Genomic DNA, 27,507 nt, shown 5'->3' with positions numbered 1-27,507 from the left:
AAGTGTGTGTGGAGGAGCCTTTTGGGGCCAGTGACCACAGTTCGATTGGGCTTAAGACAGTTATGGATAGGGACGGAGAAGGTCCACGTGTTAAAATGTTCAAGTGGGGTAAGGCCATCTTTGAGGGTATGAGAGAAGGTCTCGCTCAAGTTGACTGGAGCAGGTTATTTGGGGGGAAAGGAACATCAGCCAAGTGGGATGTTTTTAAAGGTGTAATGAAGAAATCTCAGGATGTGTACGTCCCCGTTAGAGTGAAGGGCAAAGCAGGCAAACGTAAGGAAGCATGGCTGACGACGGAAATTGAGACGTTAGTCAAAAACAAGAAGGATGCATGGGACAGGTACAGGCAGCTGGGATCAAGTGCATCCCTGCAGGAGTTTCAGGAGCCAAGGAGTAAACTAAAAAAGGAAATCAGAAGGGCAAAAAGAGGCCAGGAGATAGCTCTGGCAGGTAGCATTAAGGACCATGCCAAAAGATTTTATAAATACATAAGGGGGAAAATGGTAACTAGAGAGACAGTGGGGCCTCTCAGGAATCAAAGCGGTCACCTCTGTGTGGAGCCACAGGAGATGGGCAAGGTCCTAAATTAGTATTTCTCCTCTGTATTAAACGAGGAGAAAGACAGTAGGATGGAGGAAATTGGAGCAGTCACTGGAAGTGTCTTGAGAGCAGTCAGGGTTACCGTCAAAGAAGCACTGAAGGTACTGTCGTATTTGAAAGTAGACAAATCTCCAGGGCCCGATCAGATATATCCGAGGAAATTGTGGGAAACTAGAAAGGAAATTGCGAGAGCCCTGGTTGAAATTTATGAGTCGTCCTTGAATACAGGAGAGGTGCTGGAAGACTGGAGGGTGGCAAATGTTGTGCCTCTTTTCAAGAAGGACTGCAGGGAAAATGCTGGGAACTATAGGCCGGTGAGTTTAACATCCGTAGTTGGCAAGTTACTGGAGAGTATTCTGAGGGGTAGGTTTTACAGGCTTTTCAAGGTCCGATTAGGGATAGTCAGCATGGTTTTGTACGTGGGAGGCCGTCTCATAAATCTGATTGATTTTTTTGAAGACGTGACCAAAAAGATTGATGATGGCAGAGCTGTAGGTGTGGTGTACATGAACTTCAGGAAGGCATTCGACAAGGTTCCGCATGGTAGGCTGCTCTGGAAGGTTCGATCGCATGGGATCCAAGGAGAGATAGCTGAATGGATAGCAAATTGGCTCCATGGAAGGAAGCAGAGGGTGATGGTGGAAGGTTGCTTCTCAGACTGGAAGCCTGTGACTAGTGTTGTGCCTCAGGGTTCGGTGCTAGGCCCGTTACTGTTTATCATCTACATCAATGATTTGGAAGAGAACATGCAGGGCAAGATTAGCAAGTTTGCTGATGATACAAAAGTTAGTGATTTTGCAGGTAGTAAAGATGGTTGTGAAAGTTTGCAGCAGGATCTGGATCGATTGGCCAGGTGGGCGGAGGAATGGTTGATGGAATTTAATAGAGAATAGACAATAGATGCAGGAGTAGGTCATTCGGCCCTTCGAGCCAGCACCACCATTCAATGTGATCATGGCTGATCATTCTCAATCAGTACCCCGTTCCTGCTTTCTCCCCATACCCCCTGACTCCACTATCATTAAGAGCTCTATCTAGTTCTCTCTTGAATCCATTCAGAGAATTGGCCTCCACTGCCTTCTGAGGCAGTGAATTCCACAGATTTACAATCTCTGACTGAAAAAGTGTTTCCTCATCTCCATTCTAAATGGCATACCCCTTAATCTTAAACTGTGGCCCTTGCTTCTGGACTCCCCCAACATTGGGAACATGTTTCCTGCCTCTAACGTGTCCAACCCCTTAATAATCTTATATGTTTCGATAAGATCCCCTCTCATCCTTTAATACAGAAAAGAGTGAGGTGTTGCATTTTGAGACGTCGAAAAAGAGCAGGACCTACACAGTAAATGGTATGCCTCTGGGTGCATGGTTCCTCGAAGGTCGAGTCGCAGGTAGATAAGGTGGTCAAAAAGGTTTTTGGCACTTTGGCCTTCACCAAGTCAGAGAATTGAGTATAGAAGTTGGGAGGTCATGTTGCAGTTGTATAAGACGGTGAGACCGCATTTAGAATACTGTGTTCAGTTCTATGCACCATGTTATAGGAAAGATATTGTCAAGCTTGAAAGGGTTCAGAAAGGATTTACGAGGATGTTGTCAGGACTAAAAGGTGTGAGCTATAGGAAGAGGTTGAGTAGGCTGGGTCTCAATTCCATAGAGCGCAGGAGGATGAGGGGAGATCTTATAGAGGTATATAAAATCATGAGAGGAATAGATCAGGTAGATGCACACTCTTTTGCCCAGAGTAGGGAAATCTAGGACGAGAGGACATAGGTTCAAGGTGAAGGGGAAAAGAATTAATAGGAATCAGTGGGGTAACCTTTTCACACAAAGGGTGATGGGTGTATGGAACAAGCTGCCAGAGGAGATAGTTAAGGCTGGGACTATCCCATCATTTAAGAAACAGTTAGACAGGTACATGGATAGGACAAGATATATATATAAATTTATATTACATAAGTTACAGAGTACTATTTTCCACACTGTCAAACTTTAAATAATCCATTTTCTATTCATCATAAGTATTTGTTGCAACGGGAAGTCAAACCAGGGTCCAATATTCACAGAAGGGCCCTTGGGAGTGTTGTAGAGTGGAGAGATCTAGAAGCACAAGTACATAGTTCCCTGAAATGATGTCGCAGGTCGATGAGGTGCTGTCGGCGGCTTTTGAAACACTGGCCGTCATCAGTCAGGGGAATTGAGTACAGAAGTTGGGACATTATGATAAAGTTGTACAGGACATCGATGAGGCTGCACTTGGAGTACCATGTTCCGTTTTGGTCACCCTCCTAGAGCCATTAAGCTGGAAAGAGTGCAGAGGAAATTTACAAGGATGTTGCAAGGACTTGAGGGCCGAACCTGTGGGGAGAGGTGGGGAGAGGTTGGGCCAGCAAGAGCTTTATTCTTTGGAATGCAGGAAGCTGTGGTGCAACCTTATAGAGGTGTATAAAATCATGAGGGCAATTGAAAGGGTAAATGCACTGAGTCTTTCTCCCAGGGTAGGGAAATTAAGAAGTAGAGGCCATAAGTTTAAGGTGAGAGGAATAATTTAACAGGAACTTTCGGGGCAACCCTTCCAACAGAGGATGGTGGTCAATGGAATGAGCTGCCAGATGAAGCAGTTATAATAATGATATTTAAAACACAATTGGACAGGTGCACGGATAGGAAAGATACAGAGGGATATGAGCCAGTTGTTGCCAAACATGACTAGCTCGGATGGGACATTTTGGGCAACATGGACAAGTTGGGACAAAGGACCCATTTCCATGCTATATGACTATATCCTGGATCAATATTTCAAAAGTTTTCCTGACTGACTTGCAGTTTGTTGATCTACCCTTACTCCCCTGTTGCAAAGACTCACCATCTTGTCAATAAAATCTTTTTTGTAAGCTCTGTTCTAAATGCACACTTGGATGGCAAACTTCACTTGACCCCCTCATCCAAATTGTTGATATACTTCCTGAATTGCTGGAATCCAAGCATCAATCCCTGTCGCACCCCACAGGCCATATACTTGTTTTATACCACCTAATATCAGTGCTCTAATTTTATCATTTAATTTAATAATCCCTACAGTCCTCAACTCAATTAGCTTTCTCTATTCTGTGGTTACCAACTCAAAGAAATTCCAATAATTTCGTCAAATATAATTTCCTTTTCACAAATCCACATCGACTCTGCCATACCTATTATTATATTCTGAGAGCACTGTTACCACTTCCTTAATAATAGTCTCCAGAATTTTCCCTGATACCAACATCTGTAAACTCCTCAGACTTACTGTTATTTTTGGCAATATTTTGGCAATACTTTTCCTGTGATCTAATACTATCTTTAAATACTCTTGTAATTCTCTTTGAAACCACCGTTGGACTGCTTTTCCTATTGGGTTACTACATCTAAAAGGGTCATTAAAGGGATAGGGTCAGGACAAATATTTGTGGTAGAAGGGAATACATCAGTATTACGGAAGCATTAGACATGATTCTGAGGGACAGGTTTTATGTGAACTTGGAAAGGCAGGATCTGATTAGGAGTCAGCATAGTCGTGTGCAGGGAAGTTCATGTCTTACAGACTTGACTGTCATTTGATTGCAACTAAGAAAATTAATGTATCCAGAACCATGGACACTGTTTACATTGACTTGAGTAAAGGCTTTTGACAAGGCTCTGCATGATAGCTTGTCCAAACAGTTAAGGCACAAGGGATTCAATATGCACTGGTAAACTCGATCCAAAGTTGGCTTGGTGTTTGGAGGCAGAGGATTGTGGTGGGTGTGTTTCTCTGACTGGAAATCTGTAACAAGTGGTGTACCACAAGGATTAGCGCTGGGACATTTAACATTTGTAATAAATATATATATATATGAAAGACGGGTGAAAATGTAGGTGGTATGACTACAGGCAAATCAAAAATGCTTGGAGTGTTGTACATAGTGAAGAAGGTTATCTAAGGATACAGGGGGACATGGATCAACTGGAAAGCTGGGCAGAGTGGTGGTAGATGGAATTCAATCTAGGCCAGTGCAAAGTCAAATTCTGGTAGGATAAATACAGTAAATGACAGTGTCCTCAAGAGTGCTGATTTACAGAGGGGTGCTTGGGGTGCAAGTGCACAGTGCCCAGAAAATGGTGATGTGGGTAAAAAGGGTAGTGAAGAAGGCATTTGGCATGTTTGCCTTCACTAGCCGAGGCTTTGTGTATAAGAGTTGGGAAGTCATGTACAAAACATTGGCCATACTTGGAGTATTGTATACGGTTCTGGTTATCATTCTGGTTCTGTTGCCTGGAACAACGGGATATAGTTATAAAGAAGTAATGGTTAGACTGGGTTTATTCTTACTGGAACTAAGAGGCTGAGGGTTCACCTTAGAGATTTATAAAATTATGAAGGGTATAAATGGGATAGATTGTGAAATATTTTTCCTAGGGCAGGGGGAGTTTTGAACTAAAAGGAACAGGTTGAGAGGGAAGAAATTTAAATGAGATCTGGAGGATAAGTTTTTCACACAGTGGAATGAGCTGCCAGATGAGCTGGTGGAGACAGTCATATTTACAATGTTTAAAAGGCTTTGGGACAGGTACTTGGATAACAAACATGTAGAGGATTATGGCCATCATGCAGACAAATGGGATTACTCTAGATGAGCATCAGAGGTTGTCCGTATCTTGAATGAGTTGCCAGATAAAGCCATAGAATTGGATATAGCTACAACTTTTAAAAGACATTTGGACAGATTTATGGATAGGAAATGTTTAGAGGACTATGAGCCAAATGCAGGCAAATGGGACTAGCCCACTATGACAAACTGGCAAGCATAGACTAAAGGGCCTGTTTCTGTGTCGTATAACTCTCTGACTCTACATCCTAAGTAATATTTGTATTTTTCACACTACAAGTCATCAGTGATTACACATCAAAAGTATTTATTTTGCTGCATAAGTTTGAAACAAAGGCCTAGTGAGGATCCTTCGAAATGTGCTGTTTAGCCGAGTGAAAAAACACTCTAAGATAACTGAGGTAATTGCAATGTTATTGGCTCAGATGTAATGTTATTGCCATATTCACTAGCAATAGGTCATTGTTGCTTTAAATGTGTTTTATAAAATGGATTCAGATGTATAGTCAAAGGAAGGGGGTATATGCATAGGTGGTCCTGTGGCAAATGAAGATTTATGAGGCAAAGTGTAACGGGCAATGTTAGGGAGAATGGAGCAAAGGTTAGCTCAGAAACTCAACTGCATAAAACTTTGCTGCCGACATACCGATGTGGAGCCGAGGTGTTCATCCGGGAGCATCGTGACTGGACTGTTGGCTGGTGCTCTGCAAAGGAGCCAGGCAAAGGGGGGGGGGGGGGTGGAGAGGGAGGCAGCCTGAAGGAGAGTGGGTAGAAGGAGGACCCCTGAGGGAGAGCAGGGAGAAGGTGGAACCCTGAGAGGAATCAGGGAGTGGAAGATACAAAAGGGAGAATGGGGAGGAGGAGGGACAAAGAGGAGCAGAGAGGTGGAGGACACCCATTGGAGAGCAGGGAGCAGGAGGCAGACCAAGTGGGAGCAGGGAGGAGAAGGAATCCAATGGACGAATGAGGAGCAGGAGGAAACCTGAGGGAGAGTGGGGATGAGAAGGTAGCTCGAGGGAAAGCGGGTAGGAAGAGGCAGACCCAGTGGGAGCTGGAAGTAGGAGGAACCCAAAGGAGAGCAGAGAGGATTAATAATATTGTTATGAAATATCACTTTAAAATCAGTAAACTTCTTTACAAATTGAAGCTGCCTCAAGGAGAGAATAGAAACATTCATCTCCTCATTTATCCTACTCAATGTTAAAGATATCCCATGGTTAAAACAATCTCTTGTCCAACAACCTCCTCATCTCCCAAATGGCTTCCTATCTGGCCATTCAATTAAACCAGATACAAGTAATATTTCCCTTATCATTATTCACGTTAATCAGACTTACTTTAACATTATCCCTTTCACCTTGTCTTTCCTCCATTATGGTAATTGCTAAGTTATTCTCCACCTTTATTCCTACTTTTGTAACTCTTTCAAAAGCAGCTGGATGCCACTGAAACTTGCTGACCAAGAGTCTTTAACCTGAAACATTAACCCTGTTCTTCTTCCACAAGTGCTGTCTGAGCGGCTGCTAAGGGTCTCGACCCAAAACGTCACCCATCCCTTCTCTCCAGAGACGCTGAGTTACTCCAGCATTGTGTCGATCTTCAATTTAAACCAGCATCACTTTCCTACACATTTTGTCCAGCATTTTCCTGTTGTATTTCTGATTACCAACATCTGCTACTATTTCAATTTCATTTACTGAAAATATCTATAATCTAGTATTGTTACTCTTGTTCGGTCAATTATCAGAGTCAAAGAATCATAGAGTTATATAGCACAGAAACTGACCCTTCAGACAACTCACTCATGCCAACCTGTGATTGTCTATCTGAGAAACAAAGTGCTGGAGTTATTCAGTGGGTCAGGCATCATCTCTAGAGAACATGGATAGGTGACTTTTCAGGTTGGGACTCTTCTTCAGACTGTCTATCTGAGGTTGTCTCATTTGCCTGTGCTTGGTCCATATCCTTCTAAACCTTTTCCATGCAGAAATGTGTCTAAATGTCTATTAAACATTATAATTTTACCCACATCTATAACTTCCTCTGTCAGCTTAAACCATATACAGTCCTGCCCTATCCAGGCTCTCCTTATAACTCCTTATATTAATGTAACATTGTTAAAAAAAAATTCTGTATCCTTTCCAGCTTAATGACATCCTTCCTATAGATATATAACCAGAACTGTGAACAATTCTCCAAGTGCAGTCTCAGCAACGACTTATACTGTTGTAACATAACATCTTACCTCCTGTACTCAATGCCCTCTCTGATGAAGGCAGGTGCCTTCTTTACCACCCTGTCTATCTATGTCTTCATTTTCAGGAAACTACTCACCTGTACTCCTAGGTCTCTTTGTTCTACAACAGTCTCCAGATCATTCCGAATGGACTGTCCTGGTTTAACTTAAAATACAACAGCTTCCAATTTGGTCGAGCTAAATTCCATCTGTCTTCCTTTGGCCCATTTCCCCAGTTGATCGACATCCCACTGTAATCTTAGAGAACACTCTTCGTTGTGCACTATACCAGCAATTTTGATGTCTTTGCAAACTTACAAACCACATTAAAAAATTGTCTTCCAAATCATTAATGTAGATGACAGACAAGAGTGGGCCCCTCACAGAACCCTGCAGAATGCCACTGGTTGCATGCTTCCAATCTGAATAACCACCCTCTGATTCCTTCCACCAGGCCAAATTTATATCTAATTGGTTAGCCTTGCCAAAGGCCTTTGACAAGGTTCCACATGGCAGGCAAATCTGGAAGATGAGTGCACATGGGGTTTGTCTCCCGTGACTTCATTGAACACCTCTCCCAATTCCTATGGCTCCATTAATTCTGAAGGGTAACTATTCTCTCCCAAGTTGCACTTTTCCTCTTAATGTATTTCTAAAATTTCTTAGGAGTCTGTTACCCCATCTGTCAGAGCTATCTCAGTCCCTCTTTGCCCTTCTGATTTCCCTCATTCTCATATCCCTCCTTATTTCTTTCTATTGCTAAACCATTCATCCACAGTTTAAGAATAAGGGATAGGCCATTTAGAACGGAGATGAGGAAACACTTTTTCAGTTAGAGAGTTGTAAATCTGTGGAATTCACTGCCTCAGAAGGCAGTGGAGGCCAAGTCTCTGAATGCATTCAAGGGAGAGCTAGATAGAGCTCTTAAGGATAGCAGAGTCAGGGGGTATGGGGAGAAGGCAGGAACGGGGTACCGATTGAGAATGATCAGCCATGATCACATTGAATGGTGGTGCTGGCTCGAAGGGCTGAATGGCCTACTCCTGCACCTATTGTCTATTGTCATTTATTTTCAGTGTTGTACCTCTTTTTGTCACCTGTTCCACATTAAATATCCTTTGTTAATGAAAAGCAACCAGTATCAATCTTTCTGGTTCTTTGAAAAAGGTAGCATATTCAAGAAACATACAACTTGGTGATTCTAAATGCCAAAAGAAGGTTTTGTAACAGAATATGAAGCTCACTGGAATTCGATAATGGAGTCCAAATGAAGGGCTCATCTAACAAGCCCCTCTGCTTCTTTGGTTGCAGTGCACATCACAAGCAAGGTTACATAAAGATGTTGGTCTTCTGCTAAACAAATTTATCATAACTGCCAAGGAATGTTCTACAAATAGGCAGAATGCAAATTCCTATTTAACCATGCACCTCTGCTGACAATAGTTCAATGACCTCTGAGGTCTTCTATTCTCAGATAACTGATTTTTTTTAAATGCTTCCCTTTATGTGATTATTTGTAACCCCAGGATAATACACTTATTTACCTCGTAGCTTATAAGTAACAAACTAAAAATATTCTGAGATCAGAAATGTCTGCAGGTTCAAATGCCTGCACTGCCCCTGTACAACCTGTAAGCAACTTTAAACCATATATCTAAATGTCCAGTATATAAATGTTATCTAAAGAGCGCACATCTGAGAAAGCCCAATCCATGAGCTAATGAAAATCCTTCCTGTGGATATTCACCCATTGAATGTCAATCGTGTGAACACTCGTTCCAGGAATGTTAATTGGTGAATAATACATCTCCCATTAATGCCAATCCCATCTATCCAACTCATGTGTCCTCATGACTTTGACACACATCTTATGAAGACTTATCCTTTGTTGTGCATCACTCATTGAGCTGTTAAGCTTTGTTCTGGTTACTATGCTAACAGATACTAAAGTTAGCCTTCAAAGCTGAAATTTAAATGGAACGAATAAAAGAATGAATTTATTTTGCTGCGTATTTATTCGGAAACCAAGGAGAAAATATATTGGAAAATCCCTTAATTGCCATCTTATTGGTGTCAGATCCAACACTCCCAACATTCAAAAACTTAACTCTTTAACAGTTATTTTTAGTTACTTTTAACTACGTCAAGCCACCGACTCCCCTTGGTACAATAAGCAAAGAACGTTTCCTGCAATTCATCTTCTGTCAACGAATTGTTTGAAGATAAGGAACAGGTTGAGGAAATGTTATCCCGAGCGTTAGACCAGGACACAAACCTGTTGGATGAAAGTCGTCAAGGACTTCAGGATGCGAGACCTGGACAGCTGACCTGCGGTACACCACATGGACGCGACCTTTCTCCTCTTCCTCTGCTTGCTTTCCCTTTTCAAGTGGTTCAATAAAAAACTCCCCTTGATCTGTTCGGATCATGCCAGCCTGATGTGAAGGGCAAAACCAGGTTACATTCAAATACAAAACACATTTCAACATCAGATGTCAGTGCACGGTGGTTGCGATAAGCAAACATCATAATTTTTACATATAAATCACCTCAGAATTTCTGCTTGTTCAGATAGGTTTAAAATATTTCATAAAATACAGTTCACGTAATACTGTTTATGTCAGAACAACATAATGAAAATAAAACACAATAACAATTATTTCCAGGTTATTTTGCATCACTCCGGAAACTTGGATGCTTCTCAAGATGCATTGCACTTTTGCAGATCATAGACCTATAGTCATTGTCATACATCTGTACAACATTAAAAAAATGGTCATTTGGCGCAACCTGTCCATGCCAACTGTGATGCCCATCTAGGCTAATCCCATTTGATTGCATTGGGTCCATATGCCTCTTTGTTGTCAATTCAAATACATGCCCAAATGCTTTTTAAACATTTTGATTATAACACACATAGACCATAGAACAGTACAGCACATGAAAGAACCTTTTGGCCTCAATGCTTGTGCCAAACATAATGCCAAGCTGAACTCATTTTCCTGCACATGATACATATTCTTTACACTTCCATGTATCGTATCTGCCTCCACCATGACCCCGGGCTATGCATTCCTGGCCCCCATTACTACTGTGTAAAGATCTGCACATCTCCATTAAACATTCTCCCTCTCATCTTAGCTATGCCCTCTAATGTTGGACATTTCCACATTGGGAAAATGGTTGTGACTATCTATCCTATCTATGCCTCTCAGAATTTTATATACTTCTATCAAGGCTCCCCTTAACCTCCACTATTCCAGCAAAAACCATGCGTCTATCCAACCACTCCCTATTGTAACATACCGCAGGTAGACCCAAATGCAGCACACGGAACCAAGGAAGTAGTTTTAGAATGAGCTTTATTTCTACCTGCTCGTGGTCGGGGACAGAAGACTGAGGCGTTCACCAGGGCTACGACGAGGCATGAAGGTCGGGAGCAGGCAGGGTCGGCAACGGGAAATCAGTCCGAGAGAGAATGTTGGTGAGTCTTGCATGAGGGCTAAGAACGATCTGGCAAAGAGTGTGGGTGCAGGAAGGGTTAAATGCTGGCTTGATTGGTGATCTGGAGCAGGTGAGTGAACAGGTGAGGGGAGTTGGCTTAACGTGGTGGGCGTGGCTGGCAGGTGAGTGAACAGGACAGACTGTGACACCTATAGCTGAAACCCTCTAATCTAGGCAACATTTTGGTAAGCCTCCTGTGCACCACAATGCATGTGCCGAACATGATGACCAACTGAACTGATCTCATCTTCCTGCACATGATCCCTCTAACATCTCTTCTGGCAGCTTGTTCCACATCACCAAAAAATCTTACTTCTCAGATCTCCTTTAAGTTTCTTACCTCTCAGCTTATGTGAACAATCTCCTTCACTATCTTCAACTCCACCAATTTTGGTGTTATCAGCAAATTACAAATCAGAAAACTTACATCTCCATCACCATCAATTATAATATGTCGGACAAAGAAAAAGTCACCAGCACTGACAGTTCCAGTCAGAAAAACTACCCTTCATTACTACTCTCTACCTCCTATAACCAAGCATATTTTCCAACACACATCAGATGCCTGTGATTCTGGACCAGTCGAGGCAAAGTCCATTTCGACCATGACGACATCGCCTGCTCCCTCCGGTGCCACTCTGACCCCCGTCACTGGCAGACAGACCAGGAGAAGCCAACCGTCAGAACCAAAAACAGCGCCTGGCTGCCAGATAAACACCAGCATTCTGGACACAACTCCTGAGTGAGCCAAGGCCACAGGCAGGTAAGTAATAAGTGCGTAAAACTAGCTGCTATGGGATTGGCCCACCTGTCCTATTTGCCCATATCCCTCTAAACTTTAATTATCCATGTACCTGTTCAAATGTCTTCTCATGTTGTTATTGTACTTGCCTCAACTACTTCAACTGGCAGCTCATTCCATATACCCACCACCTTTTGTGTATAAAACGTTGCCCCTCAGGTTTTTCCCCCATTCACCTTAAACCTATGCTCTCGAATTCTTGATTCCCCTGTCCTGGGAAAAAGACATATAGACTTTTTAAATTCTATTCCCCTCATGATTTTACATACCTCTCTACAAGATCACCCCTTAGACTCCTGCGCTCCAAGCAATAAAGTCCTACTTTGCCCAACCTCTCTCTATAGCTCAGGCCCTCTAATCTGACAACATTCTCTTTAATCTATTCTGCATTCTTTTCAGCTTAATGACATCTTTCATATAGAAGGTTGACACTACTCCAAGTGTAGCATCAGCAACACATGATATAACTGTAACATAGCAACCCAACTTCATGGAGTGAAAAGGTTTATAAGGGAATGGGACAAATACAGGCAGGTGGGACAGTGTAGATGGGGCAGGTTGGTCAGCATGGGAAAGTTGGGCCAAGGGGCCTGTTTCCATGTTGTATGACTCTATGACTATAATTCCATGACTGATGAATGTCAACATGCCAAAAGACTTCTTCACCATCCTATCTACCTGCAACACCATTTTCAGGGAACTATGGATTTATTCCTAAATTCCTGTGTTCTGCAACACTCATCGGGGCCTACTATTCAATGTAAAGATCCTGCCATGGTTAACTTCCCAAAATATAACACTACACTTATCTGCATTAAATTCCATTAGCCATTCCTTGACCCACTTCCCAGCTGATCAAGATCCTGATGTAATTCATGATAACCACCTTCACTGTCTATGATACTAACTATTTTAGTCCCATCTGCAAACTTACCAATTATATATCATATAGTTTGCTTGTGATATCTGTGTATTTTCTTCCCACCTTTCATGAAATAGCACACCACAATATCTCTGCACTGACAAGATTCTCACCATTTAAAAAAATGTGTTCTGCCTTGCTGTTTTCATGTCAAAGTGAGGAACCTCACATTTCCCCATGTTATAGCCCATCACCTGTAAGTTTGCTACTGCAGTTTAAATGGTAATATGTTAAATTTTCCATGTAGACGTCCTTTATGGAATTTACTATTGGTACTGACTGCAACAAAATCTTGCCAAACATTCTGGAATGCTGTAAAATCCAGGATCAAAATGAGAAACAAAAAAGAGAACCAGGAGATGAACTAAGTACTCAGAACTGAGATGACAAAGATAATGCAATCTGAGCATTCAAAATTGTAGCATAAGATATGGGCGAATGTAATGTAATAGAACATGGCTCAGCCCTCAAGCCTCTGCTAGTTTTCAGCAAAAGCTCCTCAATTAATTGCATTTACCTACTTTGTCCCATACCTCAGCAGATACATTCCTTTTCATATGACCAGTTTCTTTCTGAGAATTATTGTTAACTTGTAGGTTTATGTTTCAGAATAAAATTGAAAATGAAATTATCAAAATAATTAATGACTGCAAATCCCAGTGTACAACCTGCCTGGAATATTTTCCCTGCAAAGGTTCAGCCACTTCCAGCGACAGGAATGTTAGAGTAATTGCAGGTGCCTGAGACTGCAGCACTGAGACTTTTACCTTGACATAAAGTTGATCTGAAATGGATCAAGAGCTCTGTGTTCCATCAGCTTTAATATCCCCAAATCAGTGTCAGCCAACCAGACACTGCAGCCTTGCCAAGACAAACATGTGGTATTCAGCTAGAGAGGCCAACTTTCAGAGACTGGTTGTTCAGTCCAAATGTTTTAAAAAGCTGGAATAAATGTGCATTTATTAACAAAGTGGAGCTATGTTGAAAAACAGGTTCAACTAGAACACTAGCACTTTTCATCATATTGGGTGTCACTTTAAGCAGAACCTGTGCACAAGTCTCTTTGGGGCTACCTGCTGAATCCCACTATAGAGCAGCAGATGGAAATCTTCAAAGGCACAGAAGGCTGTGTGATTCATGGGAAACGGTCAAAAATGGAAATGCCTTTACACTCCTGCAACCAAGGCCCACAGTCACAGGCATGGTACTGTTAATTAATGCAGCTTAATTCAGTACGTTTACGCGAGATCACAACTAAAAAATGCTAATCTTTCCCCATATTCCAATTTGCTATTATTTTACAAAAATATATCCTCACGTACTTATTTTACCGCAGGAGGAGGTTATTCAGCCCTTCAAGTTTGCGCCGGCTCTTAAAGGAGCCATCCATCATGCCGTTTCCCCTCCTCCTATTTTCCAGCAACTTATTTTCTTGCAACTTCACAGCAAATCCAATGATTTTTTAATAATTGACCTGCATTATAAGGTAATTCGTAGTAGATCATCATTAATCTAACAGCAAGCTTTTATAATTGGAAAGGAAACCAGAGAAAACCCAAGCGATAACAGAATGTCTAAACTCCATTAAAGGAGCAGCCAAGTCTGGATCAAACCCAAGATCCCAAATGTGTGTGGTAGTGGCACTGACCACTACACCACTATGCCTTCCTTATCTCTGATATACAATTGTCAATTGCGCTGGAATAATTTACTGTCTATTGAAGAGATCCAAATTTTAAATCACTCTGTGTGCAAAAATATTTCCTAGCCACACCTGAAGGATTTTTCTCTAGCTTTTGGAACAGACTCCATTATGGATCCTCATCCCCACCCCTCCCTCGCAGCTCGCAAATATAATTTCATTCTAGTAATTAGCTCACCATAACAAAGCCGAAATTCAGACCAGATTATCATTTAACTTTCTAATTTCACAATCCTGGTTTGTGTCATGTCACCACATTTTCCAAGACCCATACATCCTTCCTAAGGTGTGGTGCACAGAACCGCACACGGGACACGAGGAATGGTTGAAATGGGGCTATGTGTAGTCATAGGATCCGTCAGTAATAGAAGACACACAGTGCTGGAGTACCTCAGCAAGTCAGGCAGCATCTCGGGAGAATATCGAGAAGCGACATTTTGGGTCGTGACCCTTCTTCAGACTGATTGTAGTGGAGGAGAAGAAAGCTGGAGGTCAGGAGGGGCAGGACAAATCCTGGCTGGTAATATGCCGACACAGGTTAGGAGGGTTATTTGATAGGCTGATCGTTGGACAAAGGTCATAGATAAAAAGACTGAAGGATTGGAGAATTGGGAATTGGGAAGTTAGAGGAAGGTATGTAGGTGGGAGGGGGAAGGAGAGGAGGGAAATAGGTGCGAGCCCAGGTGGGGCATAGAGGAGGAAGGGGGGTAAAGAAGGGAGGGGTTATATGGGAGAGGGGGATAAGGGTTATGCAGTTACCTAAAATTGGAGAATTCAATGCTCGTACTGTTCGGTTGTATGTTACCCAAATGGATGTTCCTCCAGTTTGAAAGTGACCTCACTCTGGCCATGGTGTAAAGTACCAGGGGAGGGGGTGGTTTGGGAGGGAAGGGATGAGTGAATGAAGAAGAGGTGGAGGCTTTGGAGAGGATACAGAAGACATTTATCAGAATGATGCCAGGATTAGAAGGTATAAGGAGAGTTTGGACAGACTTGGATTGTTTTCTCTGAAACATCGGGGTTGAGGGGAGAGACATTATAAGAGGCATAGATAAGATAGACAGGCCGAAAATATGACAGCTTTCAGATGAGAGGAGCAAAGTTTAAAGGAAAAGTGCAGGCGGGTTTTTTTTTGGATGCCAGTGGTGGTGGTGGAGGCAGATACGATGGGGATGTTTAAGAGGCTTTCAGATAGGTGCATGGAGAGAGTGCAGAAGTGGTTTACCAGAATTCTGACAGAATTAGAGGGTATTAGCTCTCAGGAGAGGTTGGATCAACTTGGGTAGACATAAAATGCTGGAGCAACAGCAGGACAGGCAGCATTTCTGGAGAGAAGGAATGGGTGACGTTCCGGGTGGAGACCCTTCTTCAGAAACTTGGATGGACTTGGATTGTTTTCTCCAGATTGCCCGAGGTTGAGGGGATACTGGATAGAAGTATATCAAATTATGAGAAGAATAGATAGGGTAGAGAGTCAGATCCTTTACTCAAGGGTAGAAATGTCAATGACAAGAGGCTATGGCTTTAAGGTTAGAGAGGCAAAGTTTAAAGGAAATATTTTTTTTTACAGAATGGTGTAAAGGACAAAGTGTTTTACACAGCAAGTGGTGAGTGCTTGGAACGTGCTGCCAGAGGTGACTGGCATATATGATAGTGGTGTTTAAGAGGCTTTTAGACAGGCACATGGTTATGCAGAGAATGGAGGTATGTGAATCATGTTCAGGCAGATGAAATTAATTTATCTTTGCATCATGTTTGATACGTTGTGGTCCAAAGAACTTGTTCCTGTGCTTTACTGTTCTATGTTCTTTGTCTATCAAACAACAGGCTGTCAAAATGATGTGTAATCATTTACTCCATCTCTTCAGAAGAATTGAACCAGAAGGCATTCTGCCACAATGGTATATGGTTGGGAGAGAGTGATCCGAGAATCCACTGCATAAATTCTACATCTCACGATGAGAAATTCTCATCCATTTAAGAGGCTATTAAATAAGCACATGGATATGCAAGGAATGAAGATATATGGATCATGTGCAGGCAGATGAGATTGATTTATTGGCATCATGTTCGGCACAGATATTGTGGGTCAAAGGGCCTGTTCCTGTGCTGTACTGTAGACACAAGGGACAGCAGCTGCTGGTTTACAAAAAAAGACACAAGTCAGTGGGTCAGACAGCATCTCTGGAGGACATGGATAGGCGACTTTTCAGGTCAGGAACCTACATCTATGGACCCCCAGCAGTCTTTCAGGGTGAGACAATCATGTGCACATTCTCTAACATCATCTCCTGCATTTGGTACTCCTGATGTGTCCAACGTTATGTCAGACAGACCAAGTGTAGATTAAGCGACTGTTTCGCTGAATACCTACGCTCGGTCGTCAACCATTTTAACTCCCCTTCATGTTCCCATTATGACCTTTCTATTCCAGACCTTCTCCATTGCCAGAGTGAGGCTACAAGCAAACTGGAGGAACAGCTCCTCATATTCTGCTTGGGTAGCTAACAATCCAATGATATGAACATTGAATTCTCCAATTTTATGTAACTATCCTATTAACAGCAACACCCTCCTCTTCCCTGTTCCCGCCCAATTTTCCCTTTCCCCTTCCTCCTGAACTTTTTCCTTATATTCCTTCCTCCGGCATCGCATTTCACTCCACTTCTATCTTTATCTCCTTACCTCACTCTTTTTGTCTTTTCATCTCTGGCCCTTGTCCAACGATCTACCATTTAAAATCCCCCCCTCGCCTGTATCTACCTATCACTTGCCAGATTTTGTCTTGCCATCCTCAATCCAACTTTCTTCCCCTCCCCCCCAACTGAACTCAGTTTGAAGAAGGGTGCCGACGCAAAACCACACTTATCCATGATCTCCAGAGATGCTGCCTGATCCATTGTGTCACTCCAGCACATTGTGTCTTTTTCTGTGTTGTACCATGTTCTATGTGGGTGGGAAATCGCTGCAGCCTTCTGTGCCATGAGCTTTGTATTGGGCTTGAATCACCTAACACTCATTTCCGCAGCCAAAGGCCATGTTGTTGCACTAGAGGAAGCGATGAGTTTCATCATCAAATCCGCCTCTACCAAGTGGCTCGTGAGTTGTGGGAACTCTTTCAAGTTTGCCAGAGTGGACCATGTTCATGTGGGGTAGTTGATGTGGGGGCATAGTGTTGTGTTGTGCAGCAGGGCCAGGTTGGTGGATGATCTTTTTATAGTTGGTATTTAGTACCAAACCCATTTTGTTGTAAACTTGACGATGACTTGAACTATCCAAGTATCCCCTCCATGCTGCAGCTCAATGACTGATGTTAGAGTGACCTCAGCAACATATGTGGAATGGTATCCAACTGTCCTGCAGATTAGCTCAACTCTAATGTGAAATTTGTTTGAGACAAGATGCCGTGAGAAAGATTAAGAAAAGTGTTGGGGCGAAATGCCAATTTGTGAATAGTTTGCACTGAGATTGGCTAAGATCATAACTTACACTCTATTATCATATAGCAGGTGCAGGATGGATATAATTTCAGAGTGCAGCCAGATTTGAGAATATTCTCCACGTATCTGTTGATTGACAGAGTCAAAGGCTTTAGTGCATTTAAACCAGGCCATGAATGATGGTGCTCCCTGCATTTCTCTTGAAATCGTCATGCAAGTGAAGATTGTATTAAATGTGCCTTTAGTCAGATGCAATCTGTCTGAAATTTGGTAGCAGCACCTTGGCAACCGCAGGGAGACAGCAGAGGAAGACCTTGATGGTGACTATCTTGTACTAGATAGCAGGAAGATCTTCTGCAAATACTAAAGTTGAATTTGTCTCCTTTCTTAAGACTCCTCACGACATCCCTGAGATCCCCGAGCCCATCATCCTCTTCTCAGATGTGTAAATTAAGGCCCCAATGTTGTGACTGACTGTTATTCCATCATATTTTCAAGCTTTACCAGAGTAGATCTGTTTCCAAAGCTTTGTTGTTTATCAGAAAACATAGTTTTATTGACTTTTTCCAAACTGGAATGAACATGCCAGCTAGTCCCATTAAAATGTATCCCCAGGATGCTAACCCCAAATTAACATAATCTTGTAGTAAATGACTCCACATTCCCCTCAGACTTTCCACTATTTATTACACACAAGCCAGGAGCATGATGGAATAGTCAATTGTCAATTTTATTTACTTGTTTCTGCACTTGTTTAGATGAGCACAGCTTCAACAACACACAGAAACTTGCAACCACCTTGATAAGGGTCTGAAGAAGGGTCATGACCTGAAACATTCCCCATTCCTTTTATCCAGAGATGCTGCCTGTCCCGCTGAGTTACTCCAGCATTTGGTGTCTATCTTTCTGATAAAGCACCCCACTTGAGCTGCTTCTTATCCACCTCCATATTCAACTTCTCCTCTAATGGTGCATTGTGATTTAAGTGCATACCATCTCAATATGCCAGATTTTCATTGACAGCGTCTTTCAAAACCACAATTGCCATCTTCTCGACGAAGAACAACAAAGCCGAATGAAAATACAACTATCTCCCCTTCAAGTCACACACCAGGCATATGAGTGAGGTAAAACCAGGCATGAGAGTGAGGTTAAACCAGGCATGTGAGTGAGGTAAAACCAGGCATGAGAGTGAGGTTAAACCAGGCATGTGAGTGAGGTAAAACCAGGCATGAGAGTGAGGTTAAACCAGGCATGTGAGTGAGGTTAAACCAGGCATGTGAGTGAGGTTAAAAAAAAGAGAGGAAAAGGGCCGAGGGCTTGCGCGAGGTGTACAGCCGGAGTCACAAAATTGGAAAATTTACACCCAAAATTACCAGTTTCAAGCCTCTTTTAGTGCATTTCAAAGTAAAAACAAACATTACAAAATAATGTGAATATGTAACTGTACACTAATAACATTTTGAAGTAAATTCACACATTAATTGATAATCAGCCCAAAAAGGTGATAATTGGCTTTTCTGCTGTATTTTATATTTTAACCCTGTCTTAATTAATTTAGTTATATAATCTTGCACTTAAATTTAATATTTACTCATTACAGTTCCACCACTGATTTTCTGGCACTCTTGGTTCCAGAGCTTTGCTGGTTTATCCAGCAGGCCAAGGAAGTCGGCTATGGGGATAGATGTGCCGGCTTCAGCTGGGCTGGAGTTCCAGAGCCCCGGCCGCAGGTTGCAAATTCAACCCACCGATCGGCCGTGGAAGTCCCGATGAGGTCGAGATTGGCTGCCTTGCCCAGCCGAGGTGCCACATTTTCAGGGAGACTTCCACGGAGCGGGAGATTTCTCGTGGAACCCCTAGCGACCTCTAGCGGAACCTTAGTGTTCATTACAAGTCAGTTCTTTTCTTTTCTTCCCGATCCGATTTCTCCGTTGGTAAACGCGGTTTTGGCAAAGTGAAAAACGTGGAAATATGCAAAAAAGTGCGGAAAATGGATTTTAAAAATGCGGAAATCCGCGGCAAATTCACATGCCTGCATACTATTCACAAGGGCATACTATTCTGCCTTAGAAATATACTGCCTTTGTTTCTTCTGATTAAATTCTGGAATTCATGGCCCTAGTGCACTCGAAGAGTATCTTCATGTGGATTTCAGTAATTCAATGTGGCAGCTCAACGGTTCTTTCAAGGACAACTTACTGACCTTTCATCAATGCCAACATTCTGTAAATAAGGAAGTAAATTAAAACTCAAATATGAATCATATCCAATTATTTATTCCATTGCTCGTGATTTTAAAAGTCATACATGTTATTGCATTGCGTTTCATGATTTATGATGCTCCTATTCTGTGTTCCAGAGAAAACAATACAAGTCTGTCCAACCTCTCCCTTTAGCTTAGAATCCCTACTCCAGGCATCATTCACGCATCATCATGTTGCCAGAACTTCAGTGCCTGAGTCATTGGGAGAGGCTGAGCAGGCTAGAACTTTATTCAATGAGGAGCAGGAGGCTGAGGGTTGAAGTTATAGAGGTGTATAAGATCATGAGGTGAATAGATAGGCTGAATGCAGAGAGTCTATTACCTAGAGTAGGGGTATCAAGTGGATATAGGTTTGAGGTGAGAGAGGAAAGATTTAATAAAACCTGAGGGGTAACATTTCCACACAGAGGGTGGTGGGTGTGTGGAACAATTTGGCAGAGGAGGTGGTTGAGGCAGGGACTAGAACAACATTTGGACGGACTGGAAAGGTTTAGAGGAATGAGAGCCAAGTGCGGCCAGGTGGGATAAGTGTAGATGGGGCATCTTGGTTGGCACTGGCCAGTTGGCCTGAAGGGCCTGTTTCCAGGCTTTAGGACTCTATCAATCTAAAGAAATCTTCAAGAAATCAGCTGAGCACTTCTGAGGGAAGATAACGAAGGCAAGTATGTCATGCATGTTCTCTACAACTCTATCTACTTGTGGTGTCACTTTCAGGGATTGATGGACTTGCGCCCCATGAACCCTTGGGTTGCACAAATGATTTTAAGGGTCTGCCATTATTATTATACTTTCCTTGTACATTAGACCTCTCAAAGTGCAACACCTTACACTTGCCCAGACTCTACTCCGTTTGCTATTTCTCTGCCCATATTTCTAATTGATGTACATCATGTTATAACCTTTGACAATCTTCCTCACTTTGACACCAAAATTGGTGGTGTGGTGGACAGCGAAGAAAGTTATCCAAGGTTACAACAGGATCGAGAGTAATTGGAAAAGTGGGCAAAGGAATGGCAGATGAAATTAACTCAGATAAGTACAAAGTAATGCACTTTGGAAAGTAAAACCCGGGCAGGACATACACAGCGAATGCCAGAGCCCAGAGGAATCTTGTTTGACAGAGAGACCCACGGATACAAGTACATAGTCCTCTGAGAGTAGTGACATGGGTAGACAAGGTGGTGATGCTTTGCCTTCATTAGGCAGGAGACTGAGTACAAGAGTTTGGTGTCATTTTATAGCTGTACAAAACACCTGAAATATTGTGTGCAGTTCTGATGACCATACCTTAGGAAGGATATAATTAAGCTAAAGAATCACAAGAATGTTGTCAGGACAGAAGGGCTTGAGTTGAAAGGAGAGACTGGAAAGGCAAAGACTGTTTCTTTAAAGAGAACACAGAGTTGATCTTGTGGCGGTTTACAAAATCACGAGGGCCATAGGTAAGGTAGATGGTCACAATCTATTTCCTAGGATAGGGGAGTCTAAAACTAGAGGGCATAAGTTTAAGATTAGGAAGTTTAATAGGGACCTGAGGGGCAGGTTTTTCAGGAAGAGGATGGTGACAGTATGGAGCAAGCTGCCAGGGGAAGATGTAAAGGTGGATACAACTACAACGTTTAAAAGACATTGGACAGATTCATGGATAGGAAAGATATGGGCTAAATGCAGGCAAATGGGACTAGCTCAGGAAAACACCTTGATTGGCATGGACATGTTGGGCCGAAGGGCCTGTTTCTGTGCTTTATGACTCTAAACATCTCAGTGGAATGCCCCAGCAATCTTTTTCTTGCCTCTCTCAATAACTTGGAATAAATCCCATTGGGCCCTTGTTCGCCAAGCAAACATCTTTTCCTCCTTGAACTCAGTATGACCTAGAAGATTTGCATAAACCTCCCTGATCTCGCCATCTTCCATGTATTTTGCCTTGGTGAATACTGATTTCACCTACTTCACCTCCAGAAGTAAATTCCCTCCTTTGTCCTCGAGTGGCCCTACCCTCTGTTCAGTCACCCTCTTAACATAGAACATGGAAAAGTGCAGCACAGGAACAGGCCAAAATGCCCACAATTTGTATGCCGAACAATATTTGGAAATTAAAAAGTTACCTATCCAAAAATGCTGATGCTTTTAATCTTTTCATAATCTGCTTCTCTATCTCCTACTGATTATTGGGAGGACTACAGCTGTTGCTTTATCTCCAAAACATAAGGGGCAGTTTATACGACCTCTACGCAACCATTCTCTGCATTGTTTTTTCTTTATTGATATGACCAGCAATCATTAAACATCTGTAATTACCCTTGAATACAACCATGTGGTGACGGAAGTCCCACAAGTAGGGGAGGGAATAGCAGGATTGAGTCTGAGTGACGGTGAAGAATCAGCACGGCTTTAGTTTAGTTCAGCGATACAGTGCGCAAAATTGTCCCTTCAGCCCACGCCGACCAGCGATAACCCCGTACACACATTAGAGACAATTTACAATTTTACCAAAGTCAATTAACCTAAAGGAAAGAACTGCAGCTGCTTGTTTAAATCAAAGATAAACACAAAATCCCGAAGTAATTCAGCAGGACAGGCAGCATCTCTGGAGAGAAGGATCCTTCTCTCCAGAGATGCTGCCTGTCCCGCTGAGTTACTCCAGCATTTTGTGTCTGTCGTCAACCTACAAATCTATATGTGTTTGGAATGTGGGAGGAAACCGGACCACCCAGAGAAAACCAAGGCGGTCACGGGAAGAACCGTGGTCAGGATCAAACCTGGGTCTCTGGCACTATAAGGCAGCAACTCTACCACTGTGCCACCTCAGTATTTTCAAGTTTTTCCACCACTACCTTCTTGAATTCCATATGCATTTACATCCTTACCAAACCTTCTAAATTAAATGATTGCAGCCGTTTCATTCCTACTGCTACCAACACCAAAGTTCGTCCACCAATCTCAAGAACAGGAAGAGAAAACAAAAAAGATTTGGAGACCTAGCAATTGAGGGATGAAGTGAATAGATCAATTTTGCTATGAATAATTTCAAGAGGTTGAAGGAGGACTGGTGTACCTTTTTTGATTTTTTGCTGGGCAGCACCTAATCCCCTTAACAAGCAGCAAAATAATTTGTGCTGTATTGTTAATTGATGATAACAAGGCACTAAGAGGATACGACATTAATCATAACTCCATTATAATCACACACATGTGTCTTTCCCCAAGGGCATCCACTTTTGCTGTTGCTGAATCCAACTGGCAATACAAAGAGCAAAAGTGAGAGGTACATTGCTAATTGAAGTCCCTTGTTAAAATAAATGAGACAGGGCAAAAGAAATCGAGCTGAGTTGATTGCATAAATTGCATCTTGTGTATTGTGGATAAAACCACAACAATTCCTTTCTGTGCACTTAGGAAATGGCCCACTGAGGCTTCCCAACAGAGACAAGGAGAATAAATCTCTGCATGCAGAGCCTTGGGGCACTAAGCGATATTCTCACCTCTCCGTCATAATGAAAGCAATGCTGCAAGTGGCCATCGACATGAACAATGAAGTAATTAATTAAAAGATTCAAGCAAGAAAAAGCTATTAGTATAGAAAGAAACAATTTATACAAAGCCTTTCATGACCCCAAGCTACCATAAAGCAACTTACAGGCAGAAATATATTATAGGCACGGTCATTTCTGTTATGCGGAAAATAGGCAACCAATGTGATCGCAAAAACACAATGGGTATTCCAGATATATATGGGTATACCAGCCAATATGTTTTTGTGGTATTGACTGAAATACCAACATTGAGACCAGAAAAAGACAAACTTGCCTGTTCTTTAAAATAATGTTGTGAGATCTTTAATGTGCTTCTGAGAGGGAAGAGAGGACTTCTTCATTTTAAAGCCTGATCCACGAAATGGGACCATTTTCAATGTAGATCTCGATTATTGCATTGAAATATTGTCCTTGATGTGGACAAGTCTCTGGAATGGAATCTACAATATTACAATCAAGAAGGAAGAGCAAGAGTAAGCTTTTTGGGATCCTCCATCACATGTAAATGCAGCCGAATATGGAGTAAATGACAATGAGTTTGGAGGTCCAAGAGACGCTTCACTGTATGATTCCTCTTACAGTAGAGTTGGAAGTTTAAGGCTCTTAGAGAATAACTTTCAAATCAGAGGCCCTGCATTTTTGCTGAGAAGAAACAGAAGTGTCCCTTCATATCAGATCAAGAAGTTGGAAAATAATTACATACAGGCCTCTCAAGCTCCAGTTCTAGTCCTCAAGCTCAAGTCAGGCACTTTATGCACTGTGTCTATTACCGCTCTACCGAGTGGTTCACATAATGAAAAAGTAGGACTAAACTCGGTTTCATAAATGTGTAGGAAAAAAACTGTGGAGGCTGATTTACACTAAAGATAGACACAAAAGACGAGAGTAACTCAGCGGGTCAGGCAGCATCTCTGGAGAAAAGGAAGAGGTGACATTTCGGGTCGAGACTTAGACTGAAGAAGGGTCTTCAGCAATGTTGCCTGACCCACTGAGTTACTCCAGCATTTTGTGCCCATCTTCTGTTTCATAAAAATACTTGAACCAGCACTTCATCAAATATACATGCAGAAGGACAATCCATTAGAACTTCCGGAGACATAATAAAGGCTGTGACTCAGTGTCAATGAACTGCACATAACATTTTTGAGAAATCTATCCAAGTAACAACAGGTAGCGAACTAATCAGAGATAGGATCCTGTTTCTCTAGTGTCCATTTTGATGTTCAATTGAATTACATCAATATGGACATGCTAGTTAGTGAAATATCGAAAAAACCGACGCAGGAGCTTCGATCGCCCCGACACGGGAGCTTCGATCGCCCCGACGGATGGTTTGACTGCGCCGACCGCAGGAGAAAAATGAGGGAAGAGGATTGGACTTTATTGCGTTCCATCACAGTGAGGAATGTGGGGAATTCACTATGGTGGATATTTATGTTAATTTTTATGTAGTTGCGTTTCTTGTTGCTTTTTTTAGTATGGTTGTACGGTAATACGAATATCACTGTACCTTAATTGGTACACATGACAATAAAAGACCTTTGAAACCTTTGATTGAACTTTGTTGAAAGGTTACAAATACCAGAAGGTTGGTTTTTTTTCAGACTGGAGGACTATAAATAGTAGTGTCAGGAATCGACTGAGGCTGGAAACTAGCAAGTACAACATTGAGGCCATCACAGAGTAGTATGTGAAAGAGGATTGGAGCTGAGCTGATCATCCAAGCTTACACATCCTATCAAAAAGACAGGCAGTAGGGAAGAGGAGGCAGGTAGCTCTATTGGTAAGGAATGAAATTCAATCCTGAGCAAGAAACAACATAGGATCAGACGTAGAATCCTTGTGGGTAGAGTTAAGAAACTGCAAGGGTAAAAAGACCTCCTATGTCTTATGATCTTATAACCTGGACAAGTGGGCTGAGGAATGACATAGGTAGTTTAGACAATAGTCAATAGACAATAGGTGCAGGAGTAGGCCATTCGGCCTTTTGAACCAGCACAGCCATTCACTGTGATCATGGCTGATCATCCACAATCAGTACCCCGTTCCTGCCTTCTCTCCATATCCCTTCTGAGGCAGAGAATTCCACAGATTCACAACTCTGAGTGAAAAAGTTTTTCCTCATCTCCGTACTAAATGACCGACCCCTTATTCTTAAACTGTGGCCCCTGTCGCTCAATTCTTTCAACATATGACAGTCCTGCCATCCTGGGAATTAACCTCGTGACCCTTTGCTGCACTCCCTCAATAGCAAGAATGTCCTTCCTCAAATTTGGAGACGAAAACTGCACACAATACCCCAGGTGTGGTCACATCAGGGCCCTGTACAACTGCAGAAGGACTTCTTTGCTCCTATACTCAACTCATCTTGTTATGAAGGCCAACATGCCATTAGCTTTTTTCACTGCCTGCTGTACCTGCATGCTTACTTTCCAGGCATGTGAGTGAGGTAAAGAAAAGTGGAAAAGAGCTGAGCGCTTGCACGAGGCGTACAAGGAGGGTCAAGAAATTGGAAACATTTTGAAATTTACACACAAAATTACCAGTTTCAAGCCTCTTTTAGTGCATTTCAAAGTAAAAACATACATTACAATGTGAATTTATCACTGTAATATTTAAGTAAATTTGCAGATTAATTGATAATCAGCCCAAAAAGGTGGTAAATGGCTTTTCTGCTGTGTTTTATATTTTATCTTTGTCTTAATTAATTTAGTTATATAATCTTGCACTTAAATTTAAAATTTACTCATTACAGTTCTACCACGGATTTTCTGGCACTCGGTTCCAGAGCTTTGCTGGTTTATCCAGCAGGCCAAGGTTGTCAGCTATGGGGATAGATGTGCTGGCTCCAGCTGGGCTGGAGTTCCAGAGCCCCGGCCGCAGGTTGCAAATTCAACCCACCGATCGGCCGTGGAAGTCCCGATGAGGTCGAGATTGGCCGCCTTGCCCAGCCGAGGTGCTACATTTTCGGGGAGACTTCCACGGCGAGGGGGATTTCTCGCGGAACCCCTAGCGACCTCTAGCAGAACCCTAGTGTTCATTTCAAGTCTGTACATCTTTTTTTTCCTTTTTTTTTTTCGATCCGATTTCTTCGTTTATTTGGCAAAATGAAAAATGCGGAAATCTTGCAAAAACCGGGGAAAATGGATTTTAAAAACACGGAAATCCGCGGAAACATGGAAAATTCACATGCCTGACTTTCAGTGACTGATATACAAGGACACCTAGATCTCGTTGTACTTCCCCTTTTCCTAACTTGACACCATTCAGATAATAATCTGCCTTCCTGTTCTTGCCACCAAAGTGAACCTCACATTTATCCACATTATACTGCATCTGCCATGCATCTGCCCACTCACCCAACCTGTCCAAGTCACCCTGCATCCTCACAGCATCCTCCTCACAGTTCACACTGCCACCCATCTTTGTATCATCTGCAAATCTGCTAATGTTACTTTTAATCCCTTCATCTAACTCATTAATGTATATTGTAAACAGCTGCGGTCCCACCACCGAACCTTGCGGAACCCCATTAGCCACTGCCTGCCATTCTGAAAGGGACCCGTTAATTACTACTTTTTGTTTCCTGTCTGCCAACCAATTTTCTATCTGTCAGTACCCTACCCCCAATACTATGCACTCTAATTTTGCCCACTAATCTCCTATGTTGGACCTTATCAAAGGCTTTCTAAAAGTCCAGTTACACTACATCCACTGGCTCTCCCTTGTCCATTTTCCTAGTTACATCCTCAAAAATTTCCCCTTCGGAAATCCATGCTGACTCGGAACGATCCTGTTACTGCTCTCCAAATGTACCGCTATTTCATCTTTTATTATTGACTCCAATATCTTCCCCACCACTGATGTCAGGCTAACT

General features: G+C 42.3%; 1 protein-coding gene across 1 annotated transcript in view; it reads right to left on the bottom strand.

Annotated features, from left to right (window-relative positions):
* The window catches only part of LOC144592240 (A disintegrin and metalloproteinase with thrombospondin motifs 3-like), a 224,462-nt gene that overhangs the window by 176,508 nt on the left and 20,447 nt on the right, over positions 1–27,507 (bottom strand). Inside the window, 1 exon segment of the mRNA XM_078396772.1 lies at positions 9,734–9,893. Coding sequence (XP_078252898.1) covers positions 9,734–9,893 — 160 coding nt within the window.

Source organism: Rhinoraja longicauda, chromosome 3 (genome assembly GCF_053455715.1).
Source record: "Rhinoraja longicauda isolate Sanriku21f chromosome 3, sRhiLon1.1, whole genome shotgun sequence".
In the NCBI taxonomy this organism is placed as follows: Eukaryota; Metazoa; Chordata; class Chondrichthyes; order Rajiformes; family Arhynchobatidae; genus Rhinoraja; species Rhinoraja longicauda.
The sequence above is the reverse complement of the archived record's forward strand: the minus strand, read 5'-3'. Positions and strand labels throughout refer to the sequence as shown.